General features: G+C 44.1%; 1 protein-coding gene across 2 annotated transcripts in view; it reads left to right on the top strand.

The window, feature by feature from the left end:
* Positions 1 to 6278: 6278 nt before the first annotated feature.
* GAB3 (GRB2 associated binding protein 3) overlaps positions 6279 to 15376 on the top strand; it is a 58768-nt gene continuing 49670 nt past the window's right edge. For both annotated transcript variants that reach the window (XM_061178819.1, XM_061178818.1), the window contains exon 1: positions 6279 to 6350. In XM_061178819.1, the coding sequence (XP_061034802.1) occupies positions 6279 to 6350 (72 nt within the window). The remainder of the gene's footprint in view (positions 6351 to 15376) is intronic.

Raw genomic sequence — 15376 nt, 5'->3', positions numbered from 1 at the left:
ATGAGCAAACTAATAAACCATCTCACTAAGAGTAAAAGCCAAGGTGCTTCCACTCACGGCCGGACTCACGCCCGTCTGGCCACACTGCCTCTGGCTGTGAAGACTCCTCCACAGGCAGACACCGTCCTCTTCAGGCTTTTGCACCTGCTCTTCCTTCTGCCTTCAGTGGGCCTTGTTTCTTGTCTGTCTCTTCACTAGAATGTTAGCCTTATGAAGCCAGGAAAGTCTGGTCTATTTTGTCCACTGCTATATACAGTAAGTACCCTACATACGAACCTTCAAGTTGCGTTGAGAAAGGAGGTAGGAGGTGTTGCCACGGAAACAGGCTTGCGCTCTCAGTGGGAAGGATGGGATCCTAGAGCAGCAGAGTCTAAGTGGTGGCACTAAATCTCATAGAAACAGGATGGGTATCAAAATAGGCAGCAGAGCTGGCAGCTGGGACGAGAATGTTTTATCCCCAAGGATCGTCAGGGTGATGAATCATGGAATCCTGTTAATAGGCCACCTGTAGTAGACCACCAACAACAAAAACTCTAGGTCTGGTGAACGGCAGCCTGCCTTGAATCACCACGATGGAAAATCATGGCCCCTCATCTAATTCCCGGACCCAGTCAATTCACAGACTCAGCCCTCAAGCAAAGGTGAGGCCAGGTACACATAGCACAACTGTGTACTTTAAACCTTCCTCCGACTTTCCACTGTGGTCCACTGGTCGGAAATGGAGTCTTTAGGCTGCGTCTCTCTCCCTGTGGACCCCCTGTGGCTCTTTCCCCAGTTCCTGATCGCATGATTGGCAGCTGGATGAATTCCCACAGAGGCTTCCTGGCTAAAGGACTGAGCACAATTATGGAAAAAGGGTCAAAAGAAAGCCCCGGTCACTGTCCCTTCAATTATCTGGCACATTACCATAATGAAGTCCCTGGGCATTGACTTGATCATCTCATTGTCCCCCAAACCATCATACTGGTCTGCCACATTAACGACGTCACGCTGACTGGACCTAGTGCATGGGCAGTAGCAAATATTTCACCACAGAGCAAAAGATAAGCCCCATAAAAATTCAGGGGCCCAAAACTTTCATGAAGTTTCTGGGAACCAGTGGACTGAAGCATATTGGCATTGTCCCTCCAAAGAGAAGAACAAGTTGCTGTACCTCGAACCCACTGTCACGAAGAAAGAAGTACGATGCTTGGTGGGCCCCTTTCTGGGGGTGGCATACCCCATGTGGATGCTTTTATACCTTTGTCAAAAACCAGTTGGGTAAATTTATGTGGGTCTATTTCTGGGTTCTCTACTCCGTTCCATTTATCTATGTGTTTATTCCTCTACCAATATCACACAATCTTGATCACTGTAGTTATATAATGAGCCTTGAAATTGTGTACAGAGATTTATGTGTTGATCTTGTATCCTGCAACCCTGTAAAGCTCACTTATCAGTTATGGGAGTTTTTCATGTAGATTCCTTTGGATTTTCTATGAAGACAATTATATCACCTGCAAATGAAGACATTTTTAATTCTTCTTCCCAATCTGTGTGCCTTTTGTTTCTTTCTTTCTTTTTCTTTTTTTTCCTTATTGCACTGGCTAGAACTTCCAACACTACGTTAAATAAGAGTAGTGAGAGCACATAGCCTTGCCTTGTTCCCGACCATAGGGGAAATTGCCCAGTTTTTCACCATTTAAGTATGAAGTTAGTCATATGATGTTAGTCATATGTCTTCCATAGATGTTCTTTAACAAGTTGAGGAAATTCCCCCCTATTCCTAGTTTTATGAGAGTTTTTGTCATGAGTTGATATTGGGTTTGGCAAATGTTTGTTCTGCATCAATTGATATAATCATGTGACTTTTCCTCTTTTGCTTGTCAATATGGTGGATATCACTGATTGATTTTCATATACTGAATGAGCCTTGCATCTCTGGGATAAACCCCACCTGGTCATGGTGTATAATTCTTTTTGTTTGCAGATTTTACTTGTGAATTTTACATTATTGGCCTTTCACACACATGTATGGCTATCTCCTCATGTTTGTCCCTCATCCAGAAATTGGAGAAGAATTTTCTTTTCAAATTTTCTCTCTTTTCACAGAGAATAAGTTAGCTGCATGGCCACTTTGCCCCACATAACATAATTAAACTAGAAACTCTTCCTTAATAGTGGACATTTATTTTCATAAATCCTCCTAGTTACAAGATTTACAGTACTTAAAGAACTGCCAAACTAAACCTTTTTTTTTTTTTTTGGTTGGGGAGCCTTCCTCTTTTTTGTTTTTTAAAAAATGTTATTTATTCATTTATTTTATTGAAGTATAGTTGATTTACAATATCGTGTTAGTTTCAGATGTACAGCACAGTGATTCAGTTTTATATATATATATATATATATATTATTTTTCAGATTCTTTTCCGTTATAGGTTAATACAAGATATTGAATATAGTTCCCTGTGCTATACAGTAGGTCCTTGTTGGTTATCTATTTCAAACTAAACCTATTTTATTTTATTTTTTTTGACATCTTTATTGGAGTATAATTGCTTTACAATGGTGTGTTAGTTTCTGCTTTATAACAAAGTGAATCAGCTATACATATACATACATCCCCATATCTCCTCCCTCTTGCGTCTCCCTCCCACCCTCCCTATCCCACCCTTCTAGGTGGTCACAAAAGCACTGAGCTGATCTCCCTGTGCTATGCAGCTGCTTCCCACTAGCTATCTATTTTACATTTGGTAGTGTATATATGTCCATGCCACTCTCTCACTTAGTCCCAGCTTACCCTTCCCCCTCCCCGTGTCCTCAAATCCATTCTCTACGTCTGCATCTTTATTCCTGTCCTGCCCCTAGGTTCTTCATAACCATTTTTTTTTTAGATTCCATATATATGTGTTAGCATACGGTATTTGTTTTTCCTAAACCTATTTTAAATAAATGAGAAATGGGTAAGCCACAAAGGGAATCCAGGTTCTAAAAAACCACTTGCTATTCAAATTATCTAGTCTCCCCAGGCTGGAGTGCAAACAAGCCATCCTCTGACTCTCTGTCATCATCTCGGATGAATGGAACTTGATTGTTTCGACAATCATGGTGAACATCATGCTGGGCCATTACACCGAAGACATCATGCTTACTGCACCTGGTGGACGAGAGGTAGCAGAGATGCTTCGTTAGGACACCTGTAGGCCAGAGTGTGGGAGACAAAGCCCATGAAAACTCAAGAGACTGACCCTTAGTGATGTTTTGAGATGGTCTGGACCATACTGGATATTCAGTAAGTTGCTGCACTTCATACCACCTACCACTCAGAAAGGGGCACGGCATTTGGTGGGGCTCTTCAGATTCTGTAGGCAACATATACGACATGAAATTGTGCCACCAGTGCTTCAGCAAGTAATCTGTAAGGTGACGTGTTTTTAGTGGAACCCCAGGCAAGGAAAGTCTCTGCGGCAGGTACCGGCCACTCGACGCACTGCAACGTTACACGGAGCTTTGGCAAGTCCTAAAAGGAGAAACAGACCGTGGATTCCTGGAGTTTTGAAGGAAATCATGCCCTCTACTGCCACCGTATTTTCCTTTTGATCAACCTCTGTGGCCCCTGCTGTGGGTGACACTCTTTCCCTTGACTCCCACGTGTAACCTCATAGGTCTGTTGGTCAGGGTCTCCGGAGGAAGCAAATGGGAGGCTCTATGGGTTGAACGGAGGAGAATCTAATGGGGAGACTGTTTACAGAGGTTAAAGGAATCAGCAGAGGTGAGGCTGCCCTCCCAGGAGCTGCCATCAGTTGATGGGGTCACGGCCACTGTCACTGCCGCTGCTAAGTACCCTGCCTGTGTCCGCAGCAGAGACCCACACCGAGTGCCCAGTAAGGTAGCCTTCCCTGGGGGACGAGCCCACCACCTTGTGGCGATTGATGAAATCAGACCACATCTGTGGGGAAGGGGCCGCAATTTGTCCTCACTTGAGTAGGTACTTATCATGAGCCACCTTTCTGCTGGCATGGCCACCCGTAGACTTACTGTCCTGCATTCACTTTCACAATATTTCACATAACAGTGCTTCCGACCAAGGCAATCACTATAAGACACAAGACGTGTGCTATGTGCTGACACTGAGGGATTGCCCTGAAGCCCCTGGCCTGAGAGGATCGGTGCTGGTCAGTCTAGTGAAGGCTCACTTTCTACACTAGTTGGGTGAAAAGACACTGAAAGGGGCAGGTGAGCTGGTGGCCACTATGTGGTGCTGTTTCTCCTTAGCCAGAGTCCACGGGCCCACGAATCGAGACGTGGGAAGGACTCCTCTCACCATCACACCTAATTATCTACTCCCAGGGTGGAGCAGCTTGGAGCTCTGTTGGTTTCCAAGGTAGGAATGCTTCAACCAGGACCCAAACGCTGGTTCCATCATATTGCAAGTTGATATTGCCATCTGGCCATTTAGGGTTCTTTATGCCACTGAACCACAGGTCTACTGAGCAGGCTTGGATGGTTGACATTGATTACCAAGTTGAAACAGGGTCACTGTTATACCATGGGATTGGGAAGGACTATGTCTTAAATCCAAGGGATCCTCTGGGGCATCTCCTACTACTGTCACGTCCAGGCAGGACCACTAAGGATTCAGGCTCAGTGGGAATAAAGGTTTGGTTGACTTACCAGGTAAAGAATTCTGACCAGCTGAGGCTGGAGAGCAAAAGGAGGACAGGGACGGTAGTGAAGAAGGAAGTTATAAAGACCAATGAAATTATGATCTCAAGATCAGTTATAGAAAGGAGAATTGTAGTAGCTGTGTGTGCGCGTCTGTGTGTGTGTGTGTGTGGTGAACATATAAACTTTTCCCATATTCCTTCTCTCCAGATTTTATGTATGTCAAATAAAGGCTGATAGAGGTTAGCTTTATGTTTTTCTTTAGGTTTTAGGATACTGAAGTGAGGTGGTGTCTGAACTAGAGATGGCTACAGTGACGGATGGGCCTTTTGGTGTCCTGTTTTAGGGAGTGCTTTTTAGTTTTGTAGGAGGGATAGGATAGCAGTATTATTTTGCCAGGAGTGAGTTGCTGTTGCTTTCAGAGCCCACGGACTCCCAATGCTCCAGCACTTCCATTGATTTTATAAGCACCTTCTTCCCTAAATTAAATCCCTTTCTGCTTGAAACACCTAAAGCAAACTCTGTTCCCTCCACTGAACCCTGACTGATTACAGAACAACACATGAACCCTACCATACCAGAGTCATCGCTCCGTGGAAATTTCAGATGTATGGTAGGAGGCTGAGAAGTCTTTTTGTAAGTCAAAGAAATGATGTGGCATTTGTTTCTTCCAAGTGTCACTTCTAAGGGAGAGGCGTCACACCGAGGGAGAAGAGCACTACAGGTCAGGGAGCTGGCCAGGTGATGCCATACATCCCTCGGATTAGCATTGTGGATGCGGCCCCGAAGTTTGGTATCCGTGCTTTGCTGTTTATAAAGTGTGTTCCTAAAGGGCAGAGTGTGCCTTGAAGGGCAGCACAGACAGGCCTGGCTGCCTCTCAGCTGAGTTCCTCCTTGTGCGGCTTTGGAGGGTGATATGATCCTGTCTCTCATTCTACTCACCTGCACAACTGAGATCATGATCAAGCCCACTTGACAGTGTGTATGGATCCAGGGAGCTAATGCCTGTTCGGTGGTGCGCATACTCACCGGCCCTGCAGCCGCAGGTCTGCGTGAGTGTCGGGTGCGTGGCAGTTACTTACCGGGCTCAGCACACCGCCTGCACCATCATTCTTGGATCCATGTTTTAAAGGCTTCGGGTCAAAGAGACTGCAAACAACACTTCCAGTTTTGAACCTTTTGATTCTGGATGCTTTGGATTTAGCTTTGCTGCAGAGCTCATCCCCGGATAAAGAGATCTTCGGGGGAGGGGCACAGCAGAAGCAGTAATTTGCAAACCATCAAGTGGAAACGGGAAGTCAAGGGGCAGTTAGGCTTTTCTTTGTCCCTAAGCATTGACATCGCAGGTGCGGGGTCTAGGTTTCGGCTCTCGTGACCCCGAGGCCCGGGCACCAGCCCTTCAGACGCGGCCGACCGCGGGCGGGGGCGAGGGCGGCGGGGGGCCGGCTCCGGCCCGCAGGGCTTTCCTGCCCGAGGCCGGGGGTGGCGCCCGGCCCCTCCGGGCGGGGGTCGCGGGGCCGCGGGGGCGGCGCTGGGAGGGCGGGCGGGCTGCAGGCGCTGGGCCCGCCCCGCCGGCATCCCCGCCGACTTCCTCCCGCCGCGGGCGCCGGCCCAGCCGGAGGAAGCGCGGCACGATGAGCGCGGGCGACGCCGTGTGCACGGGCTGGCTCGTCAAGTCGCCCCCCGAGAGGAAGCTGCAGCGCTACGTGAGTAGGGGCGTCGCCGCGCGTCCTCGGGGCCCCGGGTGGCCGCGGGGTGGCCTCGGAGTGGCCCGGGAGCCCCGCGCTCGGGCTGCGGGCGAGGCCGGCGGACGGAAAGCGAGACCGCACGTCGAGCCGGAGCGCGCCGAGCCGACGGGAGGGAGGCGGGTGGGGCGAGCCCGGGCGCCCGTCTCGGCGCGGGAGCGGCCGGGGGGACCTCCCGCAAGAGCGGCCCTGTCGCCGTGCCGCGGCGGGGGAGAGGGACGGGGAGCCCGGGACGCGCCGCCTGCACGGGGCAGGCGCGGAGGCTCCGCTTTCCCCCGGGGCCGCGAGCACCGTCTTCCCGCGGAGGTGCCATCGGACACGACCGTCCGCAGCCTTCCTCGGGTTGTCGCTTCTCAGCTTCTCCTTTCTGCGGACACCGCTCTTTTCGAGAACCTCCGGGAACCATGGACTTTTGCTAGGATGAGACAAGGGGCGCTCGGGAGAGCACACCTTAAATGTACGAGCCACAGCTCGAACATTCATTATGTCCACCCGCGTCCTCGGGACAAGGTCTTTACAACGTACAGCTGCTCAGACCCCTTTCTCCATTGACCCGGGACTACACTAGTGTCCGTCTCTTGCGACTCTTTGCGAAGTTTTTTGCCGTTTGTTCCGCTGAGCAGCGTTTTAGAGGCATGTTCCACTTAGCGTGCAGATGCCATAGATGTAGACACACCTAGATTCTTCTGATTACTACCACTGTTTACCTTCATCACTCTTTTTGAGTCCCCGAGTCTATAAACACGAGGTCCACTATTTCTCAGCCTCTAAGGCACCCAGCTGCTTCGCTAACGGTGCATCTGCTTTGAAGACTCACTGATACTCAGGGTGAGGGTCTGTCACAGAGCAGCACTTGCAAAGCCAGCTCGAGGTAGCTTTCCTTGTTGCCCTTTGGAATGTGAGACATCTTAAATGTTTACTGCATATTGTCAGATGATGCAGGAAGGTGCTGAACCTGGAGTGCAAAGTTCGTGGCAGATTTTTTTCCAGTCCTGTTTTCTATCTTGTCCTGACCAGACTGGCTTAGGAAACTTTATTAGTACTTCATCCACCTCGGGAAGGCATGGGTGTCCACACCTGTTATTACATGTGCTTCGTTCTCTTGAGGTGCAATGGAGGTGTGGCAGGCGTGGACTTTGCACAGCTTATAGGCGTGTGGGGCGTGTGATGGGGTGGTGAAGGAGGAGACTTAGGACACAAGACTACCTAGATGTCATCTTACCAACACTCCAAGACATAAACCTGGGCCTCTCAGGCTAAGGTTGGGAACTTTTTATAATGAGGGACATAGTCGTTTCGGCAGTCGATGCTCTTTGGTTGAAAGGAGTCCCTGAAACACCCCCCAAAGTCAGTTTCCGCTCGTCTCTTAAGTTCTGCAGGAATCCCGTATTGCCACTAGATGGCGATCATTTGTCAGTGCTCACAAGCCGCTTTTCACTCAGATCTGTCGGGAGTGCTCATTCCGTCTTCCTTTTAATTGAGCACCAGCTCTGAACCAGGCCCTAGGCCACTGGCTAGAGAGAGCAAAAGAGGCTTGATCCCTGTCCTCAAGAAGTCCAGAGTCTCACACCTGTTACACAATGACATAGCGAAACTACTCAGTGGCACAACTAGGGCAATAACTTAGTTCTTTGCGCTGCCAGCCAAGTAGCTCTCTGTTAATGTTTGTGAACCACAGATGGAAGCTAAGTCTGTATTTAGGTAAGTCCTTCAGTCCGAGGTAAGCTTGTGTTTCATTCTCGAATCTATGAAAGAAAGAAAGTTAGTTTAATCACTGCTCTTTAAATTTTAAATTTAACTATAGTTAATTTACAATATTGTGTTACTTTCAGCTGTACACCTTCAGATTTTTTTCATTATACGTTATTACAAGATATTGAATATAGTTCCCTGTGCCATACAGTAGGTCTTTGTTGTTTATCTATTTTATATATAGTGGTGTGTATTTACTAATCCTGAACTCCTAACTTATCCCCTATCCTTCCCCTTTGGTAATCATAAGTTTGTTTTCTATGTCTGTGAGTCTATTTCTGTTTTGTAAGTTCATTTGTACTTTTTTTTTTTAGATTCCACATATAAGTGAAATCATATGGTATTTGGCCTTCTCTGACTTACTTCACTTAGTATGATAATCTCTAGGTCCATCCATGTTGCTGCAAATATTTCATTCTTTTTTATGGCCGAGTAATATTCTATTGTAGATATATGTACCACATCTTCTTTATCCATTCCTCTGTCAATGGACATTTAGGTTGTTTCCATGTCTTGGCTACTGTGAATAGTGCTGCTATGAACTTTGGGGTGCGTGTGTCTTTTTGAATTAGACTTTTCATCATTTCCAGATATATGCCCAGGAGTGGGATTGCTGGATCATATGGTAGCTCTATTTCTACTTTCTTAAGGAGCCTCCATACTGTTCTCCATAGTGGCTGCACCAGTCTACATTCCCACCAACAGTGTAGGAGGGTTCCCTTTTCTTCACACCCTCTCCAGCATTTACTGTTTGTAGACTTTTTGCCATTCTGACAGGTGAATTACTGCTCTTTTAAAAGATAGTTGATTCTTTTCTGTTTTTTGTTTCACAAATATACGAACTTATAAACAGCCAAAAATGATCTAGGAATAAATACAGTAAAAAGTGAAAGACCCTCTTTAATTTTCCCCACATCCTACTCTTCCTGTGCACCCCTCCTCATTCCCTTCCACGCCTCTCCCTAGGGATGACAACTGTTAGAAGTTTGGTTAGTGTTATTCTTTAAAAATTTCGAAGAAGATACAATTTTCTTTTTGCACAAACGAGATCATACTATACAAACTGTCCTGCGATTTTCTTTTTTCACAACAATCCTGGACATCTTTCCAAGTTAGTACATATAGATTTGCTTCATTCTTTTAAACCATTGCCTAACATTCCTGGTCATAGACGTAACATATTTTAACAATTTCTCTGTTGATGAACAGTTATCTTGCTTTTATTTTCTCAACTTTAAAGAATGCTGTAACAGTGATGATAATAAAATTATAATAATTCACATTTATTGAGTGGCTGTATGTGCCAGGCACTGCACTAAGGACTTTATTTGAATTATCTCATTTAGTCTTCAAAACAACACTAAGATCCAGGTACTACTTTTATCTCTGCATACAAGTTCTTTGTTGGATATATAATTTGCAAATATTTTCTACCAGGCTATAGTTTGTCTTTTCTTTCTCTTTACAGTATCTTTTATAGAACAAAGATTTTAAAGTTTTGATTAAGTCCAATTTGTCCATTTTTCTTTTACGGATCATGTTTACTGTCAAATCTAAGAACTCTTGCCTAACCCTAGATCCTGAAGATTTTCTCCTGTGTTTTTTTTCCTAAAAAATTTATAGTTTTACACTTTAGACCAATGATTCATTTGAGTTAAAAATTTTGTACAAGGTGTAACATTCGTGTTGTGATTCATTTTCTTGCAAACCAATTACATTTATTGAACAAACTGTCTTTATTCCATTGAATTACTTTTGCAGCTTTGTTAAAAATCAATTGGTCATTTTTTTAAAAATTTTATTTATTTATTTATTTTTGGCTGTGTTGGGTCTTCGTTTCTGTGCGAGGGCTTTCTCTAGTTGTGGCAAGCGGGGGCCACCCTTCATCGCGGTGTGTGGGCCTCTCACTATCGCGGCCTCTCTTGTTGCGGAGCACAGGCTCCAGACGCACAGGCTCAGTAGTTGTGGCTCACGGGCCTAGTTGCTCCGCGGCATGTGGGATCTTCCCAGACCAGGGCTCGAACCCGTGTCCCCTGCATTAGCAGGCAGACTCCCAACCACTGCGCCACCAGGGAAGCCCCAGTTGGTCATATTTATGTAAGTCTATTTCTGTGTTCTCTAGTCTGTTCTCTTTATGTCTTTGTTCATCTTTATGCTAACACCATGCTGTTTTGATGACAAGAACTTTATAATAATTCTTGAAATCAGGCAGTTTTAGCCCTCCAACTTTGTTTATCTTTTCGGAGTTGTTTTGGCTATTGTTGGTCGTTTGCTTTTCCATACCAGTTTTAGAATTCGTTTGTCAGTTGATTTTTGTTTATTAACCTTGTATCCTGCAACCTTGCTAAACTCACTTATTTATAGCTTGAACTTTCAATACTATCAATATTGTATAAAAATGATGAGAACAGACATCCTTGATTTTTCTTGATCTAAGGGGGGAAAGCATTTAGTCTTTCACCTTTTAAGTACATTAGCCGTAGGCTTTTTGTGGGTGCCTTTTCTCAGGCCGAAGTTCCCTTGTATTGCTAGTTTGCTGAAACTTTTTATCGTGAATTGAATTTGTTAAGTGCCTTTCTTGCATGTGTAAAAATAATAATATGCTTTTTCTTCTTTTTTTTTTTTTTTTTTTGTCTGTTACTATGGTGAATTATTCTGATTGATTTTTGTATCTGGAGCCAGCTTTGAGTTCCTGGGATAAACTTCACTTGGTTGTGATGTTTTATCCTTTTCATGTTTTTGGGTTTTTTAAAATAAATTTATTTTATTTTATTTATTTTATTTTTGGCTGCGTTGGGTCTTCGTTGCTGCACGCGGGCTTTTCTCTGGTTGCGGCGAACGGGGGCTACTCTTCGTTGCGGTGCAAAGGCTTCTCATTGCGGTGGCTTCTCTTGTTGGGAGCATGGGCTCTAGGCACGTGGGCTTCAGTAGCTGTGGCGCGCAGGCTCAGTAGTTGTGGCTCGTGGGCTCTAGAGCACAGGCTCAGTAGTTGTGGTGCATGGGCTTAGTTGCTCCACAGCATGTGGGATCTTCCCGGATCAGGGTTCGAACCCGTGTCTCCTGCATTGGCAGGCAGATTCTTAACTACTGCACCACCAGGGAAGCCCCTTTTCATGTATTGCTGGATTTAATTTGGTAATATTTTGCTGAGGGTATTTGTGACTTTGTTCATGAGGGATATTGGTCTGTAGTTTTTCTTTTTTGTACTGTCTTTCTCTGGTTTTGACATTAGCATAATGCTGGTAACCACTACTCTCTTCTCTGTATCTATGTGTTTGTTTTTGTATGTTTTGTTTGATTTGTTTATTGTATTCCACATATGAGTGAAATCATATGGTATTTGGTATTTGTCTTTCACTTATTTCACTTAGCATAATACCCTCTAGGGCCATCCGTGTTGTTGCAAATGGCAAGATTTCAGTCTTTTTCATGGCTGAGTAATATTCCGTTGTGCATGTATACACATCTTTATCCATTCATCCATCAATGGGCACTTAGGTTGTTTCCAAATCTTGCCTGTTGTAAAGAATGCTGCAATGAATATAGAGGTGCAGATACCTTTTCTAACTAGTGTTTTCATGTTCTTCAGTTAGTATTTATACTCACTGTATTTTACAAATAGTTAATCAATTGATTCAACACCATTTGTTGAAGAGTCCTTTCTCTATATAAATTTTCATTTGTTGCCAGAGAGAGTGTATTTTTAAGGAATATATGCATATGATTCAAAATCAAAGCATATTAAAGTATATACGGTGAAGAGTAAGTTTCCCCCTCCAGCTGCAAGCATTGCGGATTTTCCTTCCAGATATATTCCATGCGTATACAAGCATATTTTTTGAACAAATGGTAGTATACCATATTCACTATTTTATAACCCGCCTTCTTAATATATTTTGGGGATTGTTCCATATCAGCACATAGAGATCTTTCTCATTATCTTTAACAACTTCGTAATATTTCACTGTGTGGAGCTACTATGATAGACCTTTTCTTGTTTCCAGTCCCATGCTACTACTATAAACAATGCTGCCGTGAATATCTTTGTACATTGGTCTGTGGAGTCATGTGCAATTAATTCTGCTTGTAAAAAAATGCTTAGAAGTGGAATTTCTTAGTCAAAGTGTATGTGAATGTAAAATGCCAATAGCTATCAAAGTGCTTGTCTCTCTGCAACGCCCCAAATATATAGTGTATTATCAAACGTTTTGATCTTTGTAAAGTCAATAGTTGATAAATGGTATTTTATTTTAATTGAATTTCTTTATGAGTGAGGTTGAGCATCTTTTCATGTACAAAAGACATTTGTATTTATGTTTGTACAGCATGATTTTAATTGCAGCCTAAGTCTTAAATCCTTTCATGGGTCTGTTTTGGGGCAGTTTTGTTCAGTTGCTTCTTCTGCTTTTATCTCAGCTTTTAAACTGTTATTGAATAAGTATCACACTTACATGATTCAAATATCAAAAATCTCACCCTCACCTCTGTCTTCATCCATCTTAATTGCCCTTAGCCCTCAAGTAACTATTTCTCTTAGTTTTTTCCTTCACACTTCCAGTATTTCTTTCTATAAATACGAGGACATATGTACATAGCTTCTTATCCTCCACTTTCTTACACAGTATCCCATTCTATATCTTAGTCTGTTCATTTAAGAAGACATACAGACAAGCACAGGGAACTCTACTCAGAGATCTGTGGTGACCTAAATGGGAAGTAAATCTAAAAAAGAGGGGACATATGTATACATATAGCTGATTCACCTTGCTGTACAGCAGAAGATAACACAAAATTGTAAAGCAGCCATACTCCAATAAAAAAAAAAAGAAGACATACAGACAGCCAACAAGCACATGAGAAGATGCTCAACATCACTAATCATCAGGGAAAAGCAAATCAAAACCGCAGTGAGATATCCCCTCACACCTGTCAGAATGGCCTTCATCAAAAGACAAGAGATAAGTGTTGGTGAGGGTGTGGAGAAAAGGGAAGCCTCTTGCACTGTTGGTGAGAATGTAAATTGGTGCAGCCACTATGGAGAACAGTATGGAGATTCCCCCCCAAATTAAAAATAGAACACCATATGATCAACCAATTCCACTTCTGGATATTTATCCAAAGAAAACAAAAACACTAACTTGAAAAGATATCTGCACCCCCATGTTCATTGCATGTTTATTTACAATATTCAAGGTGGGTGTGGAAGCAACTTAAGTGCCCATCAACAGATGAATGGATAAAGATGTGGTACATACATATACATACAATGGGATATTACTCAGCCATAAGAAAGAATGACATCTTGCCCTTTGCAGCAACATGGATGGAACTTGAGGGCATTATGCTAAGTGAAGTAAGTCAGATAGGGAAAGACAAATGCCATGTGATCTCACTTTTATGTAAAATCTTAAAAAACAAAAAAGTTGAACAGGAACTCAAAGATACAGAGAACAGATTGGTGGGGGATGGTGGTTGGGGGGTGAAATGGGAGAAGGTGGTCCAAAGGTCCAGACTCGCAGTTATAAAATAAATAAGTCCTAAGGATATAATATTCAGAATCCCGACTATAGCTAGTAACACTGAATTGTATATATGAAAGTTGCTGAGAGTAGATCTTGAAAATTCTCAAAAAAAATTTTGTTCTAGAATTCTGCCCATGTCAGTGACCAGAGATCTTCACTGTTTTTGACAGCTGTACAGTGTCCTGCTGTGTGGCTGTAGCGTGTTTATTCAACCAGTTCCCTATTTTGGACACCTGAGTTGTTTCCACTCTTTTGATTTTACAACCATTGCCACAACTAGTAGCACGGTATATGTGACATTTTGTACTTGTGCAGGTATATCTGTATGATTCCCAGAGCTGGGATTGCTGGGGCTATGAATCTATAAATTTAGTAGACATTAACGAATGTTCCATTTTGCATTCCTTCCAGCATGTGTTGTTCAACTTTGGGATTTTTGCCATCTGATAGGTGAGAAATGGTATTTCTGTGTCGTTTTAATTTGCAGTTCTTTTATTCGGAGGGAGGTTGAACATTTCTTGACATGTTTATTTTCCTGTGTGCTCTTTCTCCATTGTTGGTCTTTTTAGTCGCAGTTTCTGAGAGGTGATTAGTCCTTTGTGAGAAGAGATATGTATACATTTCCCCAGTTTGTCACTTGTATTTTGACTCTGCTTATGTTATTTTTGTGTGTGTGTGTGTGCAAAAGATAAAAGTGTATCTAGTAGAATGTGTCAATATTTTCTTTTACAGCTTCTGGATTCTCAGTCAGATTTAGGAAGGCCTTTTCCCCTCCCTGGTTTTAAAGGAATTCACCTGTGGTTTCTTCTGGTGCTTGTATGGTTTTGTTTGTTTGTTTTTAATTTATTTATTTTATTTATCTATTTTTTGGCTGCGTTGGGTCTTCGTTGCTGCGCGCGGGCTTTCTCTAGTTGCAGTGAGCAGGGGCTACCCTTCGTTGCGGTGCGTGGGCCTCTCATTGCAGTGGCTTCTCTTGTTGCGGAGCATGGGCTCTAGAGCGCGGGCTTCAGTAACTGTGGCGCACGGGCTTAGTTGCTCCACGGCATGTGGGATCTTCCCAGATCAGGGCTCAAACCCGTGTCCCCTGCATTGGCAGGCGGATTCTTAACCTCTGTGCCACTAGGGAAGCCCCTTGTTTTGTTTTATTCATTTTTTTCCCTGAGTGTTCAGGTTTATTGAGGGCATGGGGGTCTACAGGGGGGACCCAAGTGCCTGCAGGTGGCCGGGGATGGGGTCTCCAAAACCTGGGTTGACTTGAAAGTGTGACCCTCAGCTCCATCCCACCAACGGCTTGGGACTCCAGTGTGGCTGCACTGCAGGGGTGGTTGCCTTTGGGTGTGGCCCCATCAGGGCAGCGACTTTGCACATTTCTCGCCCTTCAGGCAAGGCCCACGGCCATTCTTCCCCAGGGAGGTCACCTGCTCAGCGCTTAGGGCACTTGGGTGCCGAGTCTGGGGCAGGCAGCTGGATGGCAGCAGACAGGAGCCCCGGACTGTGTGTTTTATTTTTTACATTGAGATTTGGGATCCATTTGGAGTTTATCCTGGTGCAGATGTAAGGAATGGATCCGACTTTATTTTTTTCCAAATGGCTGTACAGTTTTGCCAGCACTACTTATTAAAAAGTTCATCTGTATCCCCACTGATTTGAGATACTGCCCTTCTTTATCATATATGAAATTCCCACATTTATTTCTGGTTCAATTTCTGGTTC

The sequence above is a fragment of the Eubalaena glacialis genome, chromosome X (genome assembly GCF_028564815.1).
Source record: "Eubalaena glacialis isolate mEubGla1 chromosome X, mEubGla1.1.hap2.+ XY, whole genome shotgun sequence".
Classification (NCBI taxonomy): Eukaryota; Metazoa; Chordata; class Mammalia; order Artiodactyla; family Balaenidae; genus Eubalaena; species Eubalaena glacialis.
Note: the sequence above shows the minus strand (reverse complement) of the source record. Positions and strands in the feature narration are given on the sequence as shown.